Source organism: Manacus vitellinus, unplaced genomic scaffold (assembly GCF_001715985.3).
Source record: "Manacus vitellinus isolate BGI_N305 unplaced genomic scaffold, ASM171598v3 scaffold_31_pilon, whole genome shotgun sequence".
In the NCBI taxonomy this organism is placed as follows: Eukaryota; Metazoa; Chordata; class Aves; order Passeriformes; family Pipridae; genus Manacus; species Manacus vitellinus.
The window spans coordinates 3,867,800-3,894,882 of NW_021940379.1; the positions used below are offsets into that span (position 1 = coordinate 3,867,800).

Here is a 27,083-nt window from a genome sequence, read left to right on the forward strand (position 1 = left end):
CCGGTAAGAGACGGGGGGCCTCGGTCAGCCCGGGAGCCGGCACCGCCCGGTTCCGCAGCCCTCCGGGAGCGGGGCTGGGGGGGGACGGAGGGCTCCGGCCGGGCGGGAGCGGGGAAGGGGCTGAAATGGAGCCCGGCGGAGCGGCGCGGCTGCCGCGGCCCGAAGGACCGGGACAGGAGGGGAGGGGAGAGGCGGCGGCGGGAACGGTCTGAGGGCCTCCTCGGGCGGGGAACGGGCCGGGCCAGGCCGCGGGCTCCCACGGCCGGGGCGGCTCCGGCTCCCGGCACGGCCCTGCCCCGCGAGGGGAACCCAGACAACAGCCACGCGGCCGCTTTATTTGCGTTTATCTCACTTTGGGGGATTTTTGAATGAAGGCACAGTACATCGGGGCTGGGAGCGCTCCTTGCACAGCCCGTGCCTGCTCCTGTGAGCCTGTGCGACGTGTGTTTCCCCCAGCAGGCCATGGCTGACTGGGCCCCCATAGCGAAGGAGTACGACCCGCTCAAGGCCGGCAGCATCGACGGCACGGATGAGGAGCCCCACGACCGGGCCATCTGGCGGGCGATGCTGGCGCGGTACGTGCCCAACAAGGGAGTCACAGGAGATCCTCACCTCACCCTCTTCGTGGCGAGGCTCAACCTTCAGACCACAGAGGAGAAGTTAAAGGAGGTCTTTTCCCGGTATGGAGACATCAGGAAGATCCGTCTGGTTCGGGACCTGGTCACGGGATTTTCCAAGGGTTATGCCTTCATTGAGTACAAGGAGGAGCGTGCGCTCCTGAAGGCCCACAGAGACGCCAACAGGTTGGTCATCGACCAGCACGAGATCTTTGTAGACTTTGAGCTGGAAAGGACCCTCAAAGGATGGATTCCCCGGAGGCTTGGAGGTGGCTTTGGAGGCAAAAAAGAATCCGGGCAGCTGCGGTTCGGAGGACGGGACAGACCTTTCCGAAAGCCCATCAATTTGCCGAATGTGAAAAATGATTTCTATGGAGAAGGATCAACGGAGAAAAGAAACTGGTCTCGTGAGGGAACGAGGGACTGGAGAACGAGGGACCGGGACCAGGAGAGGAGCAGGGACAAGCGCTGGGGAGAAAGGGAGCGGTCGTGGGCTTGGGGCGACAGTGAGAGAGAGAGGGACTCCAGAGAGGAGCGGAGCAGAGGGAGGGACAGGAAGGACAGAGACAGGAAGGACAGGGATAGAGACCGAAGCAGGGAGAGAGAGCCCAAGAAGCAAAGAGATGATGATAAGTACAGATAGGTGACCATGAAGCACTCAATTATTGGAAATACAGGAACAAACTAAAGCTTCTGAAAAATGGGCCCCAAAACAGAACTGAAGGAAAGTGACTTCATTTTCTTGAAGATGCTGGGACAGGTAGGACCTTCAGTGGTGCTGTGTCCTTAATTAGGTCTGCCAGGTGGAGAGAAGCATGTGACCAATCCATTTTGTATGTCATGGGAGGACGTGACTCCTTTGTACACGAGGAATGTGCACCACAGAGCAGTAAACAGGTCAGAAAATGCCTCATGTTCCTGATGAATCCATGGATGTTCACTGAGGGACAGTGTCATGGGTAAATGTTGCAGCTGCACCCACTCTGTTCTCTCCTTTCTGCCAGTGAAGTCCTGCCTGCACAGGGTTTAAATCCATTCTGGAAAGTGGGTTTGCTGCTGATTTGGGGAAAACAGATGTCAAGCACCTTTTTCAGAGCCAGGATATGTATGTACAGACACACATCTCCTGTTGGGGAGCTTACAGTGCTTTCTAGAAAGGGCTCTGTCATGTTCTTTGTCATCATAAGCCAGATAGATAACATATTTTAAACTATATTTTGTAAGCCTTTGAATGGCCCTGTCCTAAACCTTGCCCAGTTTGACGCTGTATTTCCATGAAGAGCTGTACACAGACAGATCCACAGGCTGCATCCCCAAGAAGAGATGGTATTAACCTTCCACAGGAAAAAAAAAAAAGGACACAACTGTTGCAGAAATACGTGTTTTTCAGAAATATTTATTAAACTGTTAAAATGATTTACTGTCCAACCAAAAAAAAAAATAAAATAAACCAACCCATAAAATGTCTGATCCTGCACTTGGCAGGCAGGACTGTGACACCCCTCACCTGCCACCATCCTGGCCCCTTTTCTAAAAGCAGATGTTCCTTGAATACAGAGGACCAACACATGACAGATCTAAAATCTTTACAAATGCTTCCCTCTGGGCCATCCTTCCCGATGGCACTTGTGAACTCAGCACTTCCAACATGACAACGAGTGGTTAATGGCAGCAGGTCAGGAGGAACTAATGAGGTTTTTGAGGTAATGGGCTACAGAGATGAGTGGGGGAAGCTTGTCCTGCTTAGTGCTGTGCTTTGATGTTGCTGCAGATCTGGCCTGACAGTGGTGCCCCCGGCTCTGGGCCGGGCTTTACTGCACCAGGAGCACAGGCTTAGGCTCAGTCTGTGCAGTTCCATTATCCCAGCTCATTGCTCTGAGCTCATTTCCAAAGGGATGTGCTTACTCTGGCATTGTTTCTGCTCACTGCATCCCTTCCGGATGTGCCACACAACTGAACTGCGCCCAGCAGAGACTCCACGGGGTCACTCACAATTCAACAGCTGGATGGAACTGGACAACTTCTGGTTTTCTCATATCTGGAAGTGAATCCAGATCTTGGCAACTTAAGTCTCATTAAATTAAGACACTCCCCCCATTTAAGGATTGCTTTTGACTCAGTGGGGGAAGTGCTGCTGTTTCACGGGTGTTACCAAAACACAACCGGGCAAAAGCTCATCTGCCCAATTCCCGCATCGGCCACTGCCATCACTGTGTCTAATGCAGGTGTCTCATGTAAGGCCACATGTCCCCCCTGCCCCGAGCTGCAGGAGCACCAGGGGGACACAGTAAACACTTTCCCTACCTAGAACATATGGAAGATTTGTGTTTGGAATGAAGCAGTTGCAGCCAGGAGCAGAGCAGCACAGAGGGAACAGTTCCCTGTCAGGCTTTCACTACAGACAGGCTGAGAACCGTTTGCTGTGCTCACACACATCAAAGAATCCAGTCTTGGATCATCCTGTAATAAAAACAACTACCCTGCACTAAACCCATCTAGGAGTCCTTCAACAGTTCCTCCTGCACTCAGTACCCGGAGCAGTTGGAGCTTTACTCCAGCCTGAGCAGTATTTCCTATCCTTAGTGCCACTCCTGAGAGGAGGCTCTTTACAGAGCAGGTGGAGCTGCTGGGGGTGTGGTACCAAGAGCTCCAGCCCCTGGCACTGAGCTGCACGAGCAGGAGCTGCCCCTGGCCCTGCCACCACCAGATGCTCCTCAGCAGCAGTGGTGCCCCAGCACAGACCTTCCAGAACACAGAGACCCCTCACCTCTGTCTTCTCCCTCTCCCACCCAGGGGGTGCCTGTGGAGTGTGTGGTGCAGGGGGGATGCTCTGACATGGGCTGGACACAGCAGTTATGCTCTGTGGGGTTTTAGTGTTGTAAGTCTGACCTCGGTCAGACCCGGGCTCTCACAGTCCGACTGCAGAGCAGATTAAATCCCAGCCCCTGGCAGTTGGGCTGGGCTGGCAAGTTAAGCCCAGTAACACGGGCTGCCCAGACATGAGCCAACACCAGGGGAGCAGCCTGCACACAGAATTCATTCCTCTGCTCCCAGAGTTTAGTGTTTAGTTTGCAGTTGGGGCCATCTCTAGGTCAGTTTAACAGCTCATGTCAGCCAGCTGAGGACGTGTGTCCCTCTCAAGTTGGGCAGTTTTACCTAGACAGGAAAATGGAGTGTGACTTAATTAAAAACCTCTCTGTGGGAAAGCTCTAATTCCTTTCCAGCAGCTGCCTGCTACTCTGGGGGGAAGTCCCCAGTAAGAAGGAAAAAATCCAAGAGTTAGGATTCCTCCCTGTAAGCAATTTGTATTCCATTAATACTGCAGAAATGGCAAAACACAAGGCACGCTCACCTCATACAAGGGTTCTTCATGCTTTAGGCACTATAAGCACAAGGGAAATGTACACTCACTGTCCCTCTCAAGGCTACTCCAGTTTCTCACTGTGCCAGGTGGGTTTCCAAGGGGTTCCTCCGCAGGATGCCGATGCCAGCGGCACTGACAGGACACAGCAGAGCTCTGGGCTGCCACGGAGGGTGTCCAGCTGTCGTGTCCCTCTTGAAAAAATTCTCACAGAAATAAAAAGCAAACAACCAATAGTGTTAACAAACAGGGTGGAAGAGTCTTTGCCCTGTACTAGATACTGTACACTGCAAACAAACTTCTAATAATGGCACGGGTCCTTTTTTGGTTTAAAGAAGCTTGTGTTACTGTAGTTAACGCAAGAACAAGACCGTGGACTTGTTATTCAGCACAAAACAAGTCATCTAGAAGCTTCCACGTCCCAGGGTGGCAGCAACTGTTACTACAAAGCTTGGGCTCTGTTTGCAGCAAACAGTCCCCAAGTGAACAGCGAGGGATCCCTTTGGGAGGGTCTGGAACAACCCCGAGGTGTGCGAGGCAAAACCAGTGACGAGCTGCCGCGGTGCTTTACAGGAGCTTCTTGTCACGACTCTGTCGGATCTACTGCAGCAAACAGGACACCTCAGGGCTTCAGTCACAGGTGCTGCAGGGCTTCCTGGCCTTGTTCCATGTAGGAGTCATCCCTACTTGAATTTGACCACTCTCCAAAAGTTCCCTGGAAGTGGACATTTTTCTGCGACGCCTGCAAACGTTTCTTGTCGCGAGAGAAGAAACTAAACCTTCCAGCAGGGGAGGGGAAAGAAAAAAAAGGAGACTGGTTACCATCCTGAAAATGCTTCCAACACCCCCCCCAGATACATAACCAACCACAGAGCAAAAAAAATCTGTTGCATCTGCACAAACTCAAGGCAGAGCAGCCTGCAGGAGCGCAGTCAGGATGTTGTTAGGAGTGGAGTCATTGCAGTCTCGAGCAGTTTGGCTGAGGAAGCTTCAGATAAGCTCTAAATGCTGTTGACTCTACAAGGTGCAGGTACCATTCAGATGTACATCCCCCCTCCCCAGCCCTCAGGTAACGAAGCAACACGGTACAGGTTAGTTCCTTGGCATAAGTAAAGTGGTATCTTTGCATTAAATCTGTGTATTTGTGTATAGAAATTTTTTGAAGAGTGTCAAAGGATCTTATTCATAAGAAAATAAGTCTTCACATTTTTTTTCCCAGTGCACAGATTTTGATACATAGACTTGATTCCTGCAAAAATAAAGGAATAAGGGCACCAATGTGCACAAGGGTTTGCAGGATGAAGGCTAAAGAAATGCACCTGAGTGTGCACGTCATTCCCTGTCCCACGGCCTGGTGCTCTCAGAGAATGACGTACATGAACCAACAGCCACTTCATACAACAACAAACTGCCAGCAGAAAATACAGTTGGGAAAATCCTTAGTATTGTTTTATTTTTATGGGATGAAGTTACTTGATTAGGCAAAGTCAATGTTTGCTGTGAGTTCAGCACAAGGGGTGTTAGTGCAGTGTTTGGGTCTGCTGAGAAATGCAAAAGTTGTGGTTCCAGCTCCCGAAGGACTGACTTGGCTGAGCATCCTTTTGCTTTCAGGGGGCAAAGATTGTTTTGGCTGCACTGTACCAAGTGTAACACAGGTACAGTGATCCAGGCCAGGAACTCCTAAAGGCTTCCACAGGCAGGGACTGTGCAAATATAAACTCAGCTTTGGCAGGTGGTGGAATATTGGTCAGGGCATAAACCTGAGCCTGAGTTCATGCCCCACCATCCTCAGTGTTCTCCCTCCTCCCACTCTCTCTTCCATCCCTCTCAGCACCACGATCCCAACCATCCCAGCTGCCTTGTGCAGACCAGGGAATTCTGCCTTCCATGTCTCCAGTCACACAGGAGGCTGGATTTGTGTCGGGTGAGGTTTAAGGCAGCTTTCCTGAAAAATACCCTGTAGTATGTGCAGGTAAGCGTGATGATAATTATTGAGAATGTTAGGAAGAATTATTTGCTGACAAGAAAGTGATACAAAACACCACACAAGTGCAATGCCAGACAATTAATGTTGCCAGCAGGACCCGAACTTTTGCATTTCCTGGCTTCAAATGTGCAGCCTTAATAGTGAAGGAAGTCTGTGGCACTTAATTAACCTCATACTTTTCTACCACCTCCATCCCAGGAGCCCATGAATTCACACACATATGGAATGTCTTTTCAGGGCCAGAGCCACTTCCAGCTGATAGAAGAAGCTTTTAGTGACCAAGGCTTTGTGCTGAACACGTGTGCTCCTGGGCAGGGTCACTGTCTGGAAGGCCACACAAAGGACTGCTGTGTTTATGCAGCAAGTCTTAAATGTCAGAGTTCAGCAATTTTTCACTTTATCATGAAATTAAGCAAGAGAAAAATATGTTTGTAGGATCCCTAAAGGGTTCAGCTTTTTAAATTCCTCCTGAAACAATGACAATTGTGTTTATGCCTAGAAAATTCTCATGGAGGATGTTTGGGAAAAGCCTGTCTGTGTGGAGAGGAAGGGAATTTGAATACTGGGGTACTGCTGTAAATATAAAGATCACTAAAGCAGCAGTTCTAAGGCAAAGAGACTTTGCATTAACAATTCTCAGTACATCTTCCAGGGAGAGCCAAGAATTAGGTGATAGAATGGGTTATGGAGTGTACACTCTATACCAAAATACATAATTGAAGACAAAATATACAGGGCATAGATAGAAAGACATGGAAGCAACAGCCTGTAATTAACACTGGAAATTAATGTAGAAATCAGCCCCTCCATTCTGTAACTCCAACTAACTGTAACAAATCATTAGCAATGAGTTTCTTAAAAGGCATTGGTGAGATCTGGGAGTAGCCACGCTTAGGAAGCAGAATTAACAGATGCTGGTTAAAACTGCATATTGCACCACTTTTCCAAGGAATACTGGTTGGTTTAGCATGGTAACATTAAGGCAAAAGGGGATAAAATGTCAATACTGAGGATGAGTTGGGGACTGTGATGAGTCGAGGACTGACTGGTCATTCTGATGGGCACTTGGATCCTCTGGGATCCCACAGGCAGCCAGGAGAATGCAACCAGCAGTGAGTGTTAACAGGGGGTCATGCAGGAGGAAACCACAGTACCAAGCATTTTAAAAAAAATTCCTACAAGGGACACAAGTCTTCTTATGGGCTGCAATGTGGGATCGTCTGGAATCAATCCAGCTGCTACCATGGGCATTATGGCTGTAAAGATCCTGGTCAGGAAAGTACAGACACAGAAGAGGTGAGACTGGAGCAAGGGAAAGAAAAGCATTCCATTAAAAAGAAAAGGCAAACATGATACACAGGGTTACTTGGAATTACAACACAGGACACGTGACAGGGAGAGGCGGATCTGCATCACCCAAGACAGCTCTTCCTCAGGGAAAACTCTCCTTTAGAAAAACCAGCCATGGTAACAGTTCCAATTGCTTTTGGATTTTTAAAAGATACCACTTTTCTGGTGTGAGGCAGCCTGCAACCTGGCTTGGATTCCATCAGGGTGTTACCACCTCCAGCAATGCAGAGCAGAGTGCACGTTTCGTTTCCCAAGAGACAAACAGGCACAGACACAATGAAATGGAGGATGAAGGTGCATGTTAAGGAATACAAAACTCTGCTGTGACTACTGGGTGTTGGCAGGAAAACAGGGTTAGAGGACCAGCATCACAGTTAAAAGAGTTTACAGAAATTACAGTTGATAGTTTCAAGTTAAAAACCAACATTGCAGGTGAAATGTTGAAATAACCCCCTGAGAATCCCGGTGGTTAAAGGGCCTGTGTGTCTGTTCCAAAGGAACCTGCACTGCTTCACATGCAGGAAGATGCCAACTGCAGGCACTGGATGCTGAAGGGAGACCCTGCAACTGCCCTGGCAGGGACACTGGGGAGCTGCTCACAGCAAGACTGGCTCTTTGTGAGGGTTCAGCACTTACTGAGCATTAGACAATCCATGCAGCTGAGAGGCTGAGAGAGCTGAGAGCTCTGTGCCCAGCCAGCCCCACACCCCCCTGCCAACACACCTCCACCGTACCTGCAACACCCTCTGCCTTCCTAAGGATTCTCCTCACAGGTTCTCCCTTGTGCCAAATAATTTTTTGAACTGTGGACTAATGTCAATTAAAGATTAGGTTGAAATCACGAGAGACATTTCACTTGTGACCAAAAGCAGCTCTCCCCAACAATCCCTAACTCCTATTCTGAGGTTAAAACCAAAACCAAACAAGCAAACACCATTGGATCATTGGCAGCAGCCAGGATTTCTATTTTTATGCCACGTGGCACATCCTGAGCTGCAAAACTGACACACACACACACACATACACACACAACAGCTTTTGCAGGGTATGAGAATACGGAGAAAACTCCTGGCTGTTTGAGGCATGACATCAGTGACAGACAAGCACGTAGCCTTAAGGGGAAAACAAAAGGGTGTTTTCTGCTCCAAACAGAGGGAGCATTTTTAAGCCTTGGACTTTTCCTCCTCAGTAAAGCCTCCTGGTTACATTATTTCATTAAAACTGTCATGTGATGGGGGAGAGACAAATGTAGAAGTCACTTGGAGATAGAACTCAGAGTTTGCCCCAAACGAGCCAACACAGAAAAAATGCTGATTTCTGTAACTTGTGGTTTCCTTTCTTTACAGAGAATCACCTGAGCACATCCTGGATGGCACAGGCTGCATTTACACGTGGCTCCTTCCCTCAGACACTGTGTGGTGAAGGGAAAAAGGGCACATTGCACAGGTAAGGATAAAACTTCCCGTGAGAGGACCAACAGGGCCTCCTGTGTTTGTACTTCAGCTTTAATCAGGAAGAAAAGTCTGAAACAGAGGGAAAAACAACCCCACTTTGCTCTGTGAAGGCACTCTGCACAAAGACAGCAGCACTCCAAGTTTTCATCACAACTTTAGGTGCAGAGAGTTTCTGTGCCAGTGTGTTTGTTCCCCAGGCATCCATAGGTAACCTGGTGGGAGAGGGAGAAGGGAGCTCTGGACACCTCACAGCAGGCAGGGACTGCAGTGGGGCAGGAGGGGTTCAGACAGGACAGGATAGGAGAGGACAGACAGGAGAGATGCTAAATTTGGGTTCTTTGCTTTTCCCAACAGTGACATTTCCTGTCTTTTTAAAGCCCATCTAACAAGGGCACTGTTGACAACACACAGAGAGGGGAGAGGGAAGAAAATAAACCCACACCAGACAAATCCTGTCCAGACAGGCTGCAAGAATAAGACAAACATGAAAACTACTATCACCCTTCAGATTACTCAGGTAGACAGTTTTCTCTTCCCTTATTTAATATGATGGCTAAAGAGAGAGAGAGAGCAGAGAGCATGACAGCTAAAAGAAGTCATTTCAACTTAGGCAGAGTCAAAGCTAATTCCTCACCAACATGGGCTCTGTCTTACAGCCTCTATTTACGTTTTTATGCTGCCTTTGCTTCATCAAAGGCAGCATTTCAAATCAAACACAAACTGCATGAGCTGAAACCAGCCATTCCCAGCTTTAAAAAGTACTAAAATAAATGTAAAAGGAAAGAGAAGCTTTACAGTGGAGATCTTGTGTCACAAAGTTACTATTTTTATACCATCACAGTTGCAGAATGAAAACTGAAGTCCAAACTCAAAGAGTATTTCCCAGTCATGTGAGAGGAAGGGTTCTCTGAGCACAGGCAGAAGTTGGAGTCTACTGAAAATAATCCACAGTGCCCTCCTGACTTCATGGTGTTTTGGGTCAGTCCAGATCTTCCAATGGAATTTATTCTCACAGGGCTGCTGGTGTTACTGAACAAGGACTGGGGACAGGATGGAAGAGCTTCTTATGTGGAATCAAATGCCTGTTCCAAAATCATTTATGCTGTTAAAAAAGTTAAGCTTCCGTGGCACAAAAATTCAAAGAGTTGTTTCCTATAAGGGTGGAAGACTTAATCTGGAATAAATAAATGTACAGGAGGGAGTTTCCACAGACAAATGGATTGGTTAACCCTGTGATTTCCTAATGGAGTGATGCACTGGTAACTGCACACCTCTGGCAGGGAGCTTTGGTTTCAGACAGCAACATGAAACACATCAAAAGAAGGTGGGGTTTTTTTATAAATCCTCTCCAGCAGTGAATTTGCTCAGCAAACAGAAGGTTTTTGTGCTGCTCCCACAATGCAATTCAGGGTCTAAAGGCTTTGATCAACAGGGAAATGGGCACAGTGAGGTCACAGGGAAATATAATCCCAGACTGAAAGTTGTCCCAGATCCAGGCACAAGTTTTGGCCAAAGCCAAGTGCTCCTTCAATGTCTCTCCCATATACAGTAGGAATGTGGTTATCTTAATTTTTAAAGTCTTTAAAATTGTCCTACCCATAAGAAGCATTCAGTATTTGCAGACTATACCCAGTATCCATAGAAAATATGCTACTTACAGCCGTTTGATTCCAGATTCAGGTTGAGTTGAGGGTTTTGACTGAATTATGGGGGGAGGTTGAGGAGGTCTAGTTTCTTCTTCCATTTCCTCACTTGAAAGAAAGAAAAGATAATTAATGTTCTCCTTCCAAGCCACTTTAAGGTCTACAATTCAATCTGAGGTGGTACAGGGGATGAAGGAATGCAAAAGGATCTGTTCAAAACTCATTCAACTGAAGATTTTTCTCTTCAAAAAGGAACAGCATCTAGAACTGGCTCTTTGTTCAATATTTTCTTCCCATTGTCACGAAGAGAGGGAGAAGAGGAATGGATTGAATAAAACATCTATTATTTTCATTATAGACCCACTCTTATCCTCATATTTGAAGTTCAAAAGGATTAAATGTTTGTAATCTTTCTAAGGTTCAGGGAAAACCTGAGACTTAGGGAAGGACATGGTTTTTCCCAAATTTGAGGTACCAGGACCAAACCAAAGCCATATCCCTGCAATCACTACCTAAGCCTTTGCAGAAACTAGAGCTTGTTGGACACTATTTCAGAGCACATTTATTGTTTCCAGACCTGCCCTATGGCTCCCCTGTGCATTTCATGCAACAGGAGAGGGGATCTGACCTACCTTTTGTAATATAAAAGCTCCTCTTGAAGTAAAAACACTCTGGATTTCAATTCATTCCTCTCGTGAAGGACATCCCGGAGCTCCTGCAAGGTGAACCTCGGCCGATTCGGATCTTTTAAGTCCAGTGCCATCTTTTCTGACTCTGACAGACAGTCATCATTGTTTGGTTCTGCCTGGGGAGTGAAACATGGGCTTTAAATTCATCATGTGAGTGCAGGTTGGAGGAGTCTGAAGTATTTATCAGAATATTCCCAGCCTCTTCCTTTCAGCCCTATTAAATCCTCACTCAAGGGAAACACAGAAATTGGAAGAAGGAAAAAAAGTGTAGCAGGAATTTGTTTTTCATGTTAAAGACTTTCAGCAAGAACAGCTCAGGGATCTGATCCCTTTGTTTTTCCCTGGGCACATGGGACAGGTGAGATGGGCAGGCCTGGACACAGAGTCCAATCTGAGCCACCTTAGAGGTGATAAAGTTTTTCTGTGGAGAAATTCCTGCCAGAAAGTCCACTGAAAATGTCCAATGCTTGATAAACAAGCCAGTTTTAAGAATTCATTCTTTTAACAAATGAGGTAAATCAAACATCAGCCTTTTACATAAACACTGAAAAAAAACCAAACCATAGCAAAGGTCATACAGTTCCTTCCAGCTCCTCCCTCAAAGAGATGGCTCCTTTGGATGTAAACATATCATGTGGAGGTTTAAGTTTATATGCCTCTAATGCCTTCATTTAAAAAGCAGGAATGGTGTTAGCACCAGATCTGGATACAAAGTGGAAGAAAGCTGCAGATGAGGGGGTTATACACCTGTACCCTTGTCTCTTCTTGTCCTCTAAGAAGAGTTCACTGGGAGCTTGAAGGAATTTTGTCCCACCACTGAGTTTCTGGGGTTCCCAACAAGCCAGCCCTTGCTCTCTAGGCACATGTCTGGATTCCCAGGCCTCTGGGGCTGCTTCCTGTCCCCTCTAGCACTTGCTCAGAACTCTGTGGCACAAACTGCTTGTGAAAACGTGGTCTGTGTAAGCACAGCACACAGGACACCATCAGTCAGGTCCTCTGCTGTTGTTCCACTCAGTGGCTGCACAGAGAGCTGAGGACCAGTTAATGACAAGGGTGCTTGGAACTGAGATGCTGAAGAGCAGCTCCAAGCCTTTAGATTAGAAATGCTGCAGGATTTATAACAATACAGATAAATGCAGGACACTCTGTTCCACAGAAGTGCATTTGAAATGTAGCAAAGTCCATTTGAAATGTGCTGCTTTTTGCAAGGACTGATAGAGGCCAGCACAGGAAATCAGAGCTGCCAGGTCAGCCACCAGCCCTCCTTGCAGGATGCAGAGATCAGAGTCTCCAAGCTCCTGTGTGGGATACAAGCTGGAAATTTGAGGAGCTAAGGACTGAAATTCCTAAACAGTCCATTTTTTTAAGCCTGACCCCACCCTCTTTTAAGGTTGTGTTTGTGAATCAGTTTTGCCATCTGCTTATCTGTGGTTTCAGGTGGAACCTGGCTCAGGTTGGTGCAATGGGAATTCCCAGAGCAGGACTGCAGTCCCTGTCCTGCAGGGATGAGGCAGTGGAGAGATGCTCACTTGGGCACTGTTTCATCCCAACACATTCCTTTGCACAGACTACAGGGAATAAAGATTGATGCAACCTAACAAGAGCTTTACCCAAACGCTTTTCCTCCTCTTCACTCCCTAGGTTATGGTCTGAGCTGATGTGTTTTGTTTTGGTTGTATATTTGCCCCACACCATTCCCCAAATAAGCTATTTTTGCTAGATTTTGCTCAAATCAGCAGAGACTGAGCAGCCTGTAGCCAACACAAATGTCCTTGACTGAAGCCAACAAGCAATGTCCATTCAGGAACATGCAGCTATTCCAGCTTTCTGCTTGCCACTGCAATTCCTGTCTGAGCACTGTCCTGGCAAAGGGAGCGGGAACAGCTCTAATTAGAGGAGTTGCCATTGCCATGGAACTGATGAGTTGGGGAGAGGTGAAGAATGAATCCTTTCTCTCCAGACACTGAGGACACTTTCACTCCTGCTGGCTCCAGGCCTGGGCTCCCCAGCCCCATTTATGAAGCTGGGTGTCCTGGCTGAATTAACAGCAATGAAATAATCCTTTTCATCATTAATGCAGTGCTTGGCCAATTCAGCAGAGACATCTTAACACAACGCTGGCTCTCACATTCCAGGGGGAACCAAGGTACCCCACAGCCTCTGCCTCTGCTTCTTGATGTATATTCTGCCCACTACCAGTAAAGTGGGTGTTTCACACTCTCTTTTGAAGCGAAGATTTGTTCTGATATCTGGCAAACTCTGTTCTCTAGTGTGTGACCCAAAGGATGTAGGATGAGTAGCCAAGTCTAAGTGGAGAGCTGTTCCCTCACTGCTGACTTGTGCTGCCACTCTGCCTTCTGCAGGACTGGTTCCCTCCTTTAGGAAAGAGGGGTTTGTTCCACTGGATCATCATCCACCCTGACAGGGCCTTTCCTGCACAGTGCAGTGAGTGACATCACTCATGTCACACCTGAACACAAAGTGCTGTCCTCAAGTCCCACCACTGCCTCTGGTGTGTATCAATCCCATTTATCTTTATCCAAAGAGGTACTTTGTATGGAGTCCAAAGCTTTTTAAAAGCCGGTTTAAAAGTGATTTAAAGTGCCCCTTACCTTCACTTCCTCCCCATTCTGGCTCTCCTGGCTGTCCCCACCCTGCAGTTTCTCTCGGAGCTTCCCCAGCTCTGCCCTCAGGCTGCCCATCTCCTGCTCCTTGGTTTGCAGATATGCTTCCAACTCCACCTTCTGCTCGATCAGGGCCTTCCCCTGAGCCTCCACCACCGTGATCCGGTGCCGCAGGTCGTGGTTAATCTTCATTAACCTGTTCTGTTGCTGCTGAAGCTGTAAAACATCAGTGCAAGAGGTCAGTGTCCCCTCAGCCATCAGCTGTGGTGGCCAAGTCCCAAACATCACGTTAGAGAAATAGTGGGTTGGATTTAATCTGGAAGATTCTCCTCAGCTCCAGATTAGTTTGTTAATATCTAATTACCTGCTACAGTTTCAGTCACCCAAATTTAATTGGTTTCTAGAGGAAAGAGGCATTTTTCCCACAGGACAGGGAATTCTCCAGCTAAAAGCAAATCCATCACTTCTTATAGTTTCAAAAAAAGCCAGGTTGAAGGATAGGGTGGCTTATGGAATTCTGGATCAAATCTTAACCCAGAGTAGAAGAAACAAGGTAGAGGAATCCCTAGTATTCAGGTGACAAGTCCCTTGCTTTGATCTCTGGGGCCCTCCCAGGGCAGGATGTGACCTGCTGGGTGTGTATGGACAGCCCCAGTTCCAAGGGCTGCAGCACCTGCAGGAGGCACTTGGGCAGAGCAGAGATCACCTAGGCCTGGCCCTCACTAGGGCAGAAAAGTCCCATGGCCTAGGGAGATGAGGCAGTGTGAGGATGGGAAGCAAAATATGGGTAAGGAGGTCATTCCTCCTGACACAGAAAGTGCCAAGATGTCATGTGATCCCAGAGTCATCGTGGAGTCTGTGATTCATCTGAGACTAAACCTGGAACAGAAGGTCACTGATGGCAGCAGTGACCTGGGCTGAGCTCAGGCCCTTTCCTCCCTTTCCTCAGCCCCTTCCCATGCAGAGGTAATCCACACAGCATCCCTGCAGTGGGAATGTGTGTGTGGAGCCCCTGCTGCCACCTCTGCAGACAGAATATGCAAAATAGACAGCAGCCCACTCACCCACAGCAGGGATCCCTGGGTGAGGCACAGGGTGCTGAGTTTGCACTGCCAAAGCTGAGAGACATTCAAGCAGCCAGAGAAAATTACCTGCCCTGTTCCCATGCCAAGTGTCTGGCCCAGGACACAGTGGTGTGTGTGCCCTGCAGCCTGTCCTGCCTGACCATCCTGGGCACTGCAGAGCTCTGCTGGACATTTCAGCTGCAGGACTAAGAATCTGGCATTGCTTATACTTTTACATTAACTTCGAACTTGAAACCAGGCTATGGAAGCATGGGTGAGAAAGAAGAGAAATAGGAAGGCCAAGAGCCACTTACAGCCTCTACATCCTCATTTTTAAGTCCGAGTTCCCGGTCCTTTGCCCTGATTTCATCCCTCTGTTTATCAACCACTTCCTTCAGTTTCTTCATGACTTGCCGCTCTCTCTCTGACATCCCTGGTTAAAAAACAAACACAGAAAACAAACCAAGGACATTTAGAAGCTGCTGAGGCTGAGAACAATAGCAGTGAGAGATATTTAGGTAAAGACTCTGGCAGTTGCCTGCTGGTAAAATTACAGAGCAGCTGGAAGATGCTTTAAAGGTTACTTCAAGGGTAACAGAGAACACAGATAACACAATTCACTCCATAAAGCCACTGCACAGAAACTCCTTAAAAAAAGAACTGACAGTCCTCAGAAACATTTGTAACAGTGAAGTGGCACTGCTGCATGTTGCTGCCTCAGTAGTTTTACATCAATGTTCACATTATGCCTCAGGGAGCTTAGTTATCTGTGTGAAAATCCGTGGAATCAGCTGGCCAAGGCCTTGTGAAAATTGTAAAAAAGATGGTCTGGATCCTCAGCAAGATGTAAACAACAGTCACTGTCGTGGATAGTGTCTGGATCTAAATCAGCTGAGGAGCACTGGACTAGAATGATTTTTTTGTTGAAACTCAGTGTTGTGTTGGGTGAAAGCAGGACCTTCAGAGGGTACCCCCCTTGAACCCAGAACAGAACTTTAATCTGAATTATGCTCACATATTTTATTCTCATGTTTTGCCACCATCCTATTGTGTAATGATTCATTTTTAGAATAACTGTACTCGAGAGAAAAATACTACATGGGATTTCACTAGTGAAAGATGTTCTGAACATTGCCAAGAATCCAACACTTATCCTGTCTGAAAGTAAATAAAGGGTTAGATTAACCTGAAATCTGACCAGTGAATCATTAGGAATTGTCAGAAACCACAAAACAGGAAGCATTATTCCATGTGCCATTATGGAGATAACTGGGATCTGGCACTGCAGTGATGGGCTCTTGGGGCAGACACAGAGCAGAGGATTTAACTTGGTGAGATGATGAATCCCCTGCTCTGGCCTTCCCTGACAGTGGCACAGAGACGTGTGGTCTGACAGTCCTAAATTATCACATAAAGTCACGCTGCACAACATCCTTGGAAGATGAAACCCTGTGACCAGGGCAGTGTCTGTCTGCTCTGGCCAAAGCCCAGCCCAAGCAGGAACTCAAATCCAGGGGCTGCTGCTAATTCTGTTACCTTTGGCAAAGTATTTTATTATGTAGGTCCTCATCTTCTTCCATTTATGAACTGTGGCTGGTGATAATTCACTCTCCACTCTGGGGTGGCTGGAAAGCCTCTTCCTTTTTAATATAGTAAAGCAGTTCCCACATCAGAAATATGCTCTTTGTGCATCAAATGCATGCAGCCAGGCAGGTCTCTACTTTCTAACATCAGCTCAGACTTTCTGGTTTTGTTCTTCCCTCATCAGAGAAATTCAGAGTTGGTCCGTAAAAGAATTTGGCTGCATGCCTGTAGGAACTCCAGCTCACAGGTCAGCTACAGTGAGAGCTGATGGATAACACAGCAGGGCAGGACAAACCTCAGAGAGGGAGTAACTGGTGGCTGTGCTCTCCTGCAGCAGCTGTGGGCTCTTGTGTGTACCAGGGAAACAGAGGATACAGCAGCTCTGATTCCTCACTGCCAAAGGACCAGGCTGTGGAACTGCAGAGAACAGGGAACTGCCCTGCTGGGAAAAGGACTGGTGGTCATGGCTGGCTGGGAATTTGGTTCTCAGGGCATGTTCCTGTCAAACCCCAGACAAGAACAGTCAGTGACATGGTGTTCTCATTCTAGTGTTACATTCTCATCTCTTTTAATTCTGTGGTGCATTTTCCTGCTCTATTTCTGGACCATGGTCCTTATCATCCCTGTGCTCTGGGTTCTAGTTCTTTGAAGGGTAATTTTGATTCTCTGCTGTGGTACCAGCTCATACCCACCAGGGAGGACAAGGACATCCTGCTATTTAACTCTCCTGTCACACACAGGTCTGGCACATCACTGTGTCCCCAAAACTCACTGCAGGTTCCCAGATCCACCCAGTGCTGCTACTCTCAGGCCTGGGGCCTGAAACATCAGCTCTATTTAAAACCAAAAAAATCCCCAAACTTTGCCTTGAAGTAGAGGAACTGCAGTGACACTTTAGACTGGTGGTTTCACCCAGAAGGAGGCAGGACTAGTGAGTGCAGCTCTATTCATAAGAACTTGTGAGGTGCTTTGAGATCTCTAGATAGCAGGTGCTATTTAAAGAATAAAGTACCATTTCAGTGCTGACTACTTTTCCTCCCACTGGGCTCATTTTTCTCCCTAACACTTGGTGAACCTAAAAAACTTCAACTGTGTGCACAAATTGCTATGATTTTTATTTCAAGAGGAGGGGAAAGGAAAGGTGGGAAGCATTTGTGAAACAGTCACATCTCCTTCCATTTCCTCAGGCACTGGGAAGGAGGAGAGGGAAATCACTAAATGCCCTAAATGTAAAATAATTATCTCTAAATGATTCAAATTCTAATAACTGCAAGATCTTAAATGGCACACCCAGCCAGCTTCCCCAGGCACATCCTATGAGCAGCTTCCTGTGGATTGTTCCAGCAGGAGAAAGGAAAGCAGCCAGGAGGGGAACACCAAAGGAAAAAAGAGAAGAAACTGGGTGGAAAAAAAAAAAGGAAAAAAACCCCATCCTTTATGCTTAGGGATCTGTTTAGTGTTGTGTTCACACATCTCTCACGACAGGCCAAAGTGCCAGGCAGGGCTTGTGGCACACTGTACCACCACCTGAATACTTGGAACAAGTTCAGCTCCACTTTTGAAGGGAATTGTAGGTTCTGCAGCACAGGAGGGTCACACAACTGCTGCCTGTCCCCGACCACAGCCAGGCTGAGACAGCAGCTCCCTGCTGCACTGACACACAGCCTGCTCGTCCTGTCTGACACACTTGGATCAAGTTTGCTTGTGGCATTTTCCTGGGATATTCCACTCAGTCAGCACCATCAGGCAGTGCCCAGCTTGAGCTTGGGAGGAGTCGCATTAATGGCTGTTACAGAGTCATCTTTAACCCCTCCTGTGTGGTTTGTGTTGTGCCACAGGTCCTTTCACAGGAACCCTGCTCTGCTCAGACTGTTTGGATCATGCACACCCAAATCAGTGGCCTCTGTTGCCTGTGCCAGAAAAATGTGTGGTGAGTAAGCAGGAGCTGCTGATCCCTGGGGCCAGTGCTGAGGGGAGACATGAGCACAATACTAAACGACGCTGAGGTGGGAGCACTGGAGTCTGGGCAGAGTTAGCCCAGCTAACACAGTATTCAGCTTGAAAACCTGCCTCTCTAAACTCCCCATGCATCAGATCACAGGATGGAGACTGCAAAAGAGCAGCAGGACTGCTTGCTGACACTATCCAAACAAGTCATTTGAGACAAATCTATCCCTGCTCATTAATGACAACATTTTCTAAAAGCAAACCAGTTGGGTTTGTTATAATAGATCCCAATAATAAGATCAGGCTGATATAAATGAATGTGATTTGACTTAAACTGATGATTCTGGTTGAAGAATATCAGTGATCCCAGAATCTGAAGTCTGGAATGGGTTTATGGGTTTTGTTTGTGTTGTTATACTTGAGTTGACACAGTAAAAATAACATGAAAAGCACGTCTGGCATTTGCTTGGCTGGCTGGATGTGAGGAGTATGGCTATATTTAAATGCAAGCACATGAGCTGCAGTGAGCTAGATAGCCCCTGGAAGGGAAAAAGAAAAAAAAAAAAAAAAAGAAAAGAAAACAAAGGGGAAGCTGGTTCTTTATAACAAGATGTCAGTCTCCATGGCCCATGACTCACTGCTGCCATTCTGAATTTTAAACGGGAGTTTAAAAGCCTGATGCTGAGCTGCTTCTTTGCCACTCACTGACTCCTAAATTGAAAGCACTGCATTTGGTTTTCAAAAGTGGTCATCTTGAGAGGTTTAACAATTTTTGCTTTTTGAATGTTTCATTATGCTCTCCCCAGGGCAGGTGAGCAGTGCAGTGCTCAGCCTCGGGGTGACAGCAAGTGCAGCTTCCACAGTGTGGGACACTGCCATCCTCCTACAGCAAAGCTCCACTTAATCCCAGCCTCTGGTGTCTGGAAAAGGATATCCCTTTGTTCCTAAAGCTTTACTGGAGAGCTGCAGTGGCTCAGCTGGGTGCTCTGTTTTCAGACTGGCCTGTCACTTTGCACTCACACCCAGGACATCATGGAATGGACTTGGGATCTCGAATTCTGTGCTGGGAACAGTGGAGCAAATGGGAATCTGTTCCTCTGCTCCTGGGAAAGAGCTGTTGGCTGAGCTGTAGGTGGGAGCTGAGCCTGGCAATTTTTTCAGTTGCTGCACTTGCAGGTATGTCTTGTACTTCCTTCTGCTGCAAGGAAGGTGCCCTCAAATGGGTTGTTTCAGCTCTTCAGGATTCACCCACTCCCTGGACTACAAATCTCTTCACTTATTTTAATTGGCTGTAAGTCCCAAAAAAGTGAGGGAAGCCTAAAAGCAGGTAAACCAAGTAAAACCAGTGTCTCCTCTTCTAGCAGAATATAGTGATTTCTCCTAGAATATCTCCATACAGGGACTGATACAGTTCAGACAAAGAAATCTTGATTTACCAACAGTTCTCCTGAATGGATCAACAGTTGCACTTGTTTCTGTGCATGATGGTGTGAAATAAACACACTGAATGGATTATTCTGTTTGTATGAAAAAACATAAGCAGGGCTTAAGAGTGTTTTTTGCAAAATGAGAACTAAAAAGTGATAGACCAAAAAGTGTATCTAGACTTTACTTTCAGAGATGCTTCTCAGATAAACAAAAAGTTGTTCAGGCTTTTCTTTCCCTCGTACCTTTGCCTCTTATCATGTCTTCAGTGTCATCATGTATTCAGAGATTTTTCTATTCAGGTAAAAAAACCAAATAAACAAACAAACAAACAAGACTCCAAACCCCAGACCTGCATTAATCTACAAGGGAAAAAACCACACTAGAATATCCAGTCAAAATATTTTGATAAGGTATTGCTTTTTATAACAAAGCAAGTATTGAATTTGAAGTGTCAAACTTGCCTTCATGCTTCTGAAATTCCTCTTCTGTGAAATTAATGTCTTTGTGAGACAAGTTTGTCATCAGCTGTTTATTCTCCTCCTGCAGCTGTGCAATTTGGGTAAGAAGGTCCTGTGCTTCCCCTCTCCAGACGTCCTCCACCAGTTCTAATTCCTATAGGGTAGACCAGGACAACACATTCACATTTTAAAGCATGTTAAGTCTTTGACTGGACTATTTACAGTAACAATCCTACTATGATTCCTATGGAAAACAATTAAACAAGGCTACTTTGAGTTTCTTAGAAGACATCCGCTTTTCTAATGCCACCATGAGGAAACTAATCATCCAAGTGCCCTTTTGGGATATGCTGAATGTAAACACACAAGGAGATCATTCCTGGTGCAAACATTTGTGCCGTGCAAGTTACCCAGAGGATGGCTCCTTAATGCCCTGTTCTGCTGTGAGATTAAGGGGGTGCTGTGTTAGACAACCAAACACAAGCAACAGTTCCCTCCTGCATCCGAGGAAGCAGCTGCAAAGCTGTTCCAAATGCCCCAAACCCACCCCACAGTGAGGATCAGGCAGTCAGGGTTAGACCCAGCAGCGTCTCTGCTCTAAATTTCTGTTATGAAACACAAGTGTAAATTAACGTGTGTGATCCAGTGCAGCAAGGCCAGAGCTGCTGATCCACGTGGTAAACACAAGCCCAAACCGTGGTGCTTCCTATGCAAATGGTTCCCTCTGGAATGTCTGAGTGGCATCTGTGTTAGCGGCTGTGGGGCCGGGCAAAACAGCTCCCATTTGTCGGGACGCTCCGTGTCAAGAGCAGCTGTCACCAATCCTCACAAAGGTCAAATTAGGACAAAAAGTATAAAGTCCTCAAGGAAAACAGTTGTATTTAGAGCTTTGCTTGTTCCAAAAGCTTCTCTGTATTTCACACTCCTGCAGTGGGGGGCATTCCCCGCTCCGTGTTCACCTATGTGCTCCAAACAGAAAGCTCCATGCAAATCCCTGGAGCCAGGCTGAGTCACTGCTGACTCTCACATCCATCCACAGGCCCCTTTCCTACCTAACAACAAAACACATTCAGACAACAACCCAGCCAAGCACAGCTCCAGGCTAAAATAAGCTCTGCTGAGAGATTAAAGGACAGCCCTCTGCTTTGAATGTATGCTCTGATAATGGGAAGTCGTGTTCCTGGTGACTTTTGGGTCCAAATGCCATTTTATCCTGGCATTTATTACTGTGTTGCTAAAATTTCTGCAGAAAACACTGTATGGCAAAGATACAATGAGTTACATAAAGGTGTGGTAAGCTGTGCAGGTTTAACCATTAAAAGGGAAAGAAAATGTCATCAATCACCTATTTTGCTTAAAACTACCTTAAGAAAAAAGCACATCTGTAATGAAACTGATATTGCCAAACCCCTGCACTATTTACAGTGATGCTGCCTGTTACAACTCTGGAGCTAAAATAACGCAGTGACCTATTTTAGCAATAAAAACAGCACATTCATCAGCTATGAGAATACAGATAAAACCAAACCAGAATGCTCACAACCCCCCAAAATATCTAAACTTGTATCATTTAGGTGTGGCTGCACTGTAAACACACAGCTATCCTAAGGTTTGCCCAGGCAAACTTTGTTATTTATTGTTACTGCAGAGCCCAGTGAATTGGAGCAGAGATTAACTTCTGACTCCTCATTAGTGGAAGTACCAGCCAGAGAAGGCAAATCTACAATTGGTGCAGCTCAGGGAACCCCAGGCAGGGGGTGTTAAGCCAGGTTTATAGGCAAAACAGATCTACACTTAAAGTGCTAAAATCTCATAAACTGATGCTTGCAAGGGTCACTAAAAGCTTGTCTGGGTAGGGGGTTTTGAGGCTTTTGGGCCAGAACTATTTCTCAGTTTGACTTTTTGCACTTTATCAGCACCTGCCCTGTGAAAGACTCTTCAAACCCTCACACTGGAACAGAGATGATGCCACACCACAGTTCTACAGGGACCTGGTGCACTGGGAATCAAGTTGATTAAAAAATACATGTATGTATCTTGTACTTTATTTTGTTGTTAAAATACGGTTCCACCAAAGTTTCACGTGGATTGTCTGAACGTTCCCTGAGCCCCTTCAGGACTCAGAGGAGCTGCCAGAGCAGAGGTGTTTGACTGCAGGGAGATCAGCTGACACATTTAGGAAACTTTTTAACACTTACAAGAACTTCAGAAACATCTACACAGAACAACTTGTACAATGACTCGGGGTCAGTTCAGTATCCACTTCACTCTGCAGCATTTGGGAAATATCCAACACACTTTATCTGTTCTCCAGACCTCCTTCCTTCATACTCTGGAGGCTTATCAAGGCTTTGTACATTAAAGATCTTTCACCATCCTTTTCAGAGACATTGCCCTAAGACTTCCTCTGCAAAATGTTGCAGGGATTATCCTGGATTTTCCACATGCTAAGTGAAAGACCCCTAGATTACTCATTTAAAAACATAAAAATTGAATTTATTTACATTAAAGGCAAATCTTGAAGTTTGGGGTCTCTCTTCCAGAAATTCTGTCTCCTGCTCACTCTGATTCCATGTGTGGGAGCAGGAATGGCATGAGGCAGCAGTGATGATTTAGCACAGTCACCGGAAGAACCGTTCCTTTAAATCAGTTATCCCGATGGTTTAAAGATTGGATCTGCCACTGCAGTGACTGGAGTGTGCTGTCCTGCCACAGGAGGGTAACAGGATATGGGAAATGATCTGCACCTTGGGCTTTCATGGGAGTGGGGTCGGGGAACACCGTGACCTCCCCAGAACAAGCCAAGGGACATCTTGCCATCAGAGGATGGAGCAGGAATTTGGGAGAGTGCTCTTCCTCACTCTCCAGCTCTAACACTGCCCTGAAATCACTTGGTCCTCCATCTCTCTCCCATGACTTGCCTACCCAATGCGCCTGCCAGGAAAACTAGAGTGCTAAATCATTCCCAGCTCCGGAGAGGAAAGTGTATTCTTGTCAGTGACCTTTCCTGGCCTAGCAGGAAGCAGCACTACCCTCTCGTCAGGACAGGGGATGGAGCAGGAATCCTAATCGGGGAGACACAAGGGGAAGGAAATGCTGGGGAGGAGGAGGAGAATGGGAAGGAGGGAGGAAACTTCCAGGAGGGAAGGAAACACAAAACAACAACACGCCCAAACCCTCAGCGACGCTAAGGCAGCATCGGCCCGCCCGGGCCGTGCCCCGCCCGCTCCCCCCGGCATCCCGGCTCCCTCTTTGTTTTCCCGGCGGCTGCGTGGGGGGTTTGGGCGGGCGGGGGAGGCTCCCCCGGACCGGCTGCGTTCTGCGGGGGCAGCGCTGCCCCGCCGCGTCCCCGCGACCCCCGCCCGCACCTTCTGGTGCTTCCGCTCCTTCTCGATGCGGTCCATCCTCTCGAGGCGCAGGCGGTCGAGCTCCAGGCGCAGCTCCTCCATCTCGGGGTTGATGTGGTTGCGGCTCACGAGCACCTCCAGGATCTCCAGCACCCGCACCACCTTGGGCATGAGGCGGGCGATGGCCTCGCAGCCGTGCTGGTCGATGACCCGCTCAAACTCCTGCCCCACGGCCGAGGCGATGTCGTACACGTCCATGACCGTCAGCTCCGCCGCGTTCTTCTCCAGCCCCGCCGCCGCCCGTTCCATGGCTCCCCGGCCCCGCGGGCTCCCGCATAGGCGGCGGCGGGGGCGCTCCGGGCGGGGCGGACGGGCCCCCTGGCAGCAGCCTCCCCGGACGTCCGCCGAACTTTCCGGGGCGGCCTCGGCCGGGGGATGTTTTAAACTTGGCGGGCGGCGCTGGGGGAGCGGCGGCGGGAGGCGGGCGCGTCGTCCCCGCACCTGCCGCCCCACGGCCAATGCCCGGGCTCGGGGCGGGCCGGGGGCGGCCCCGCGCAATCTGTCCCGGTCCCGGCGCGATGGTCCCCGATCCTCCCGCTGCCCCGGTACCCCCCGCTGTGTTCCCGTACCCCGCGTTGTCCCGGCGTTTTGCCCGCGGCTCCACCCTGCCGACCGCCGCGATGAGGAGCCGTGGTAGTCCCTGATCCGCGGGGCTTTGCTTTCCCCGGGGAGAGGAGCATCGCCAAGCGAGGAGCATCCGTCCTTGTGCCGAGCGGCGGCAGCGCCGGGAGGGCTCGTGGTGCCGGGCAGGAGAACCGCGGGTTTGGGGGGGCAGAGCTCAAACCCGCCCGTGCTGGGGGGTCCCACACGGGTGCCCAGCGCTGGGGCGGGTTCGCAGCATGGGTAGGGACGCGCCGGGGTGTCCGTGGTGCCCAACAGCGAGCGCAGTGCCCGAAGTTAAGTGCCCCGCGATGGAAGTACATCCCAGCGCCGGGATGGAAGGGGGAAGATGTTCCCCGGCTCCAGGAGAGGATGGAGGCGATGGGTGGCTGCGGGCACGTGGAATGCGGTGAACGAGCCGCTCTGCAGCGCAGCGAGGGGCTCGCACACGGCAGCTCATCGTTAGGGGGGTTTAGCTGCTCATCGCTGGGGGTTTTAGGCCCCCGCTCTGCACAGTAACAGAGTCTTTACTGTGCACGTGTCCAGAGGATCAGTGGAAGGTTTTATACGTACAAGCAGTTTGCTGGCATGAATCCGCTTACAGATAATTTAAATTAAACCAAAATGTGTTTTTCTGGTCAAGTTTTTCAGTGTTTTTGCTTTCAGGTGTGACTGTGCACGTTTAGATGTTCTTATAGTGTTTAGGAAGAGGTGCTGTGGATGAGTCTTTACAGATAAATTAAATGTGCCTGGAAAATATGAGTTAAATGTGCCTGGAAATATTTTTAGGTCCCAATCCTGCCACTCGCTGTGTGCAGAGTAGGAATAATGCATTTTATTTTGGACAAGATACGATGAATAATGTCAAACACTGGGACGAAGTCAGGAGAAATAACACTGGAGTTGCAAAAGCCAAGCTTGGAATGACTTGAGATGTGCTGTATGTTGTGAACACACCATTAATTATCTACTTTTAGCAGGTGCAGGTGAACAGGAGGGATGAAAGATGGGAAGTGCAACACTCTGACACCCAGACCAACTTTTCCATACAATTCTGTCACAATCTCCTTCCGTCACAAGGTACAAAATGTCCATGTTTCTTGTGTGCTGCCAGGAGGCACCAGGGCAGCCAGGAGAGCAACAGATCAGTCCCCAAATACCTGAGCTTGGCATTCAACTGCCTAACTTACAGCAAGAATCAGTGATATCCAGTGAAAGTATTTCCCTATATATCGTTCATGAAACTCATTCCCAAAGTTGAGCACCACAGGATATTGCACAAAGTTCCAGAGAGAGCAGGAGGATGAATAATGGTAGAGTCATCCTTTCCTGGCAGAGGTGCTTCTGGACGTGTGAGGAGGGGGAGCAGCCTGAGCAGAACGTTTGGAGAAGGCTCTGCAGTGCCCCAGGGGAGCAGCTCTGCTGGGAAATCGTTTTGGCCAAGTCAGAGAGGAGAAAAAGAGCTTATGCCACGAGAATTTAGCATTACACGAGTTCATTGTTATGTACAAGTGCACATAGAGGAGAAATGTAACAAAGTGGGGAATGTGAGAGTGGCAAGACTAAAACTGTTACTGAGGTAGATGAAAAACCAGCACAGTTTGTGCTATGGGAAGCAGTAGGTTTGATGTTGGCTTGATCTCTGAAAACGACTTGGCACGGAAAGTTTCTTATCCAGCCACGTTCGTGACCTGCAGCTCTTCAGGTTCAGCTTTTCTTGCCGAAATCTTGCCCACACCCTGTGCCTGCACTGACACAGCAGCTCACACCTGGCAGCTGGAGGGAGAGCAGAGTTTACTGACGTAAATCCAGCATTTGGATTACATTTGTCAAGACAAACACACCCGAGTTTCACCAGGAGAACAAAAACCGGCGCTTGTTGGCAAACCCAACACAAAAATATGTCACTGCAGAGCCAGGTTGTGGTATGGTTTTAACTCTTCTCCAGATCATTAAACAGCTACTCATGGAACAGGCTGCCTTAAGCACAGGAATTTCTGTATTTCTGGCTGAAATTTTTAATTGGAAATTCGTGTTTAAGCCACACAATGAACAGCTTTTTACACAGTTACTCTCGGGTGAGGCAGGATCTGGATGTGTCCTGACTGTGTTTCCTTGTGCGTGAACAGCCCACCAGACAGGCATCCCTGTCAACTTCTTAAACCTTGGCTGCTCCCAAAACCTCTCCCTGGCTGTGGCAGGTTTGGGTTTCCGGGCTTCAGGAGCAGGGCTGCGGTGACAGCGGTGGTGACAGCGGTGGTGACAGCTGCCTTCCCTCCCTGCTGCCTCCCCTCGTTCCCTCGGGAGCCCCCTCATTCCCCCAGGATCCCCCTCATCCCCTCAGGATCCGACTCATCCCTTCAGAATCCCCCTCATTCCCTAATCCTCTCAGGATCCGCCTCATCCCCCAGGAATCCCCTCATTCCCTCGGGACCCGTTTCCCGCCTCCCGCTCTGGCCCCGCCCCATTGCCGGGCAACGCCCCCTCACCCGCGCGCCCGCCGTGCCCCGCTCCCATTGGCTTCCTCCCACCATCCGCCTCCTCCCCCCCTCCGCCTCCCATTGGCCCCTTCCCGCGCGGCCGGCCGCGTTCCCGCCCCCCGCTGAGCGCGGGCCCCGCCTCATCTTTGCCCTCAGCGGCCGCCGTAGCTCAGCCCGTACGTGCAACGGGGCGGTGGCGGCCAATGCGGCGCGGGCCCCGTGCGCCGAAGGGCGTGGCGCGGCCGAAGCGGCCGCTCGTGCCGCTGTGCCGGGCTCCGCCATGTCGGCGCTGCGCGGCGGTGCTGGCGCTCCTGGCCGCGGCTCGCCGCCCCCGGCCAGCCCTACTTCGTGAGCATCGGACAAGCGCGCACGCCAGTAGTGCTACCTGGA

The 27,083-nt window shown here is 48.6% G+C and overlaps 2 protein-coding genes across 4 annotated transcripts; one reads left to right on the plus strand and one right to left on the minus strand.

The window, feature by feature from the left end:
- Positions 1 to 435: 435 nt before the first annotated feature.
- On the plus strand, positions 436 to 2,293 carry SNRNP35 (small nuclear ribonucleoprotein U11/U12 subunit 35). The gene has a single exon (XM_008926649.3). It carries the CDS (start codon positions 463 to 465, stop codon positions 1,258 to 1,260), a length of 798 nt encoding a protein of 265 aa, XP_008924897.1. The 5' UTR covers positions 436 to 462; the 3' UTR covers positions 1,261 to 2,293.
- On the minus strand, positions 1,985 to 23,998 carry RILPL1 (Rab interacting lysosomal protein like 1). 3 transcript variants are annotated; one of them, XM_018076272.2, is made up of 8 exons: positions 23,575 to 23,998; positions 20,210 to 20,360; positions 15,104 to 15,222; positions 13,714 to 13,941; positions 11,045 to 11,217; positions 10,428 to 10,520; positions 7,145 to 7,232; positions 4,649 to 4,757 (listed from the first exon to the last, which is right to left on the minus strand). In XM_018076272.2, the coding sequence occupies exons 1-8, from the start codon at positions 23,860 to 23,862 to the stop codon at positions 4,752 to 4,754; spliced, it is 1,146 nt and encodes a 381-aa protein (XP_017931761.2). In that variant the 5' UTR covers positions 23,863 to 23,998; the 3' UTR covers positions 4,649 to 4,751. The 3 variants fall into 3 exon arrangements, with proteins under 3 accessions (XP_017931760.2, XP_017931761.2, XP_017931763.2); XM_018076274.2 differs by lacking the exon at positions 7,145 to 7,232 and adding an exon at positions 8,050 to 8,125 and having other exon boundaries at positions 4,677 to 4,757; XM_018076271.2 differs by lacking the exon at positions 7,145 to 7,232 and having other exon boundaries at positions 1,985 to 4,757.
- Positions 23,999 to 27,083: the final 3,085 nt, after the last annotated feature.

Excerpts from the sequence above, each read along its gene's own strand:
- RILPL1 (XM_018076271.2), bottom strand. The coding sequence starts at position 23,862 with ATGGAACGGGCGGCGGCGGGGCTGGAGAAGAACGCGGCGGAGCTGACG. Across the intron at positions 13,942-15,103 it reads AAAATGAGGATGTAGAGGCT|CTTCAGCAGCAACAGAACAG; the intron begins GTAAGTGGCTCT and ends GATGTTTTACAG. Across the intron at positions 11,218-13,713 it reads AGAATGGGGAGGAAGTGAAG|GCAGAACCAAACAATGATGA; the intron begins GTAAGGGGCACT and ends TTCACTCCCCAG.
- SNRNP35 (XM_008926649.3), top strand. The coding sequence starts at position 463 with ATGGCTGACTGGGCCCCCATAGCGAAGGAGTACGACCCGCTCAAGGCC.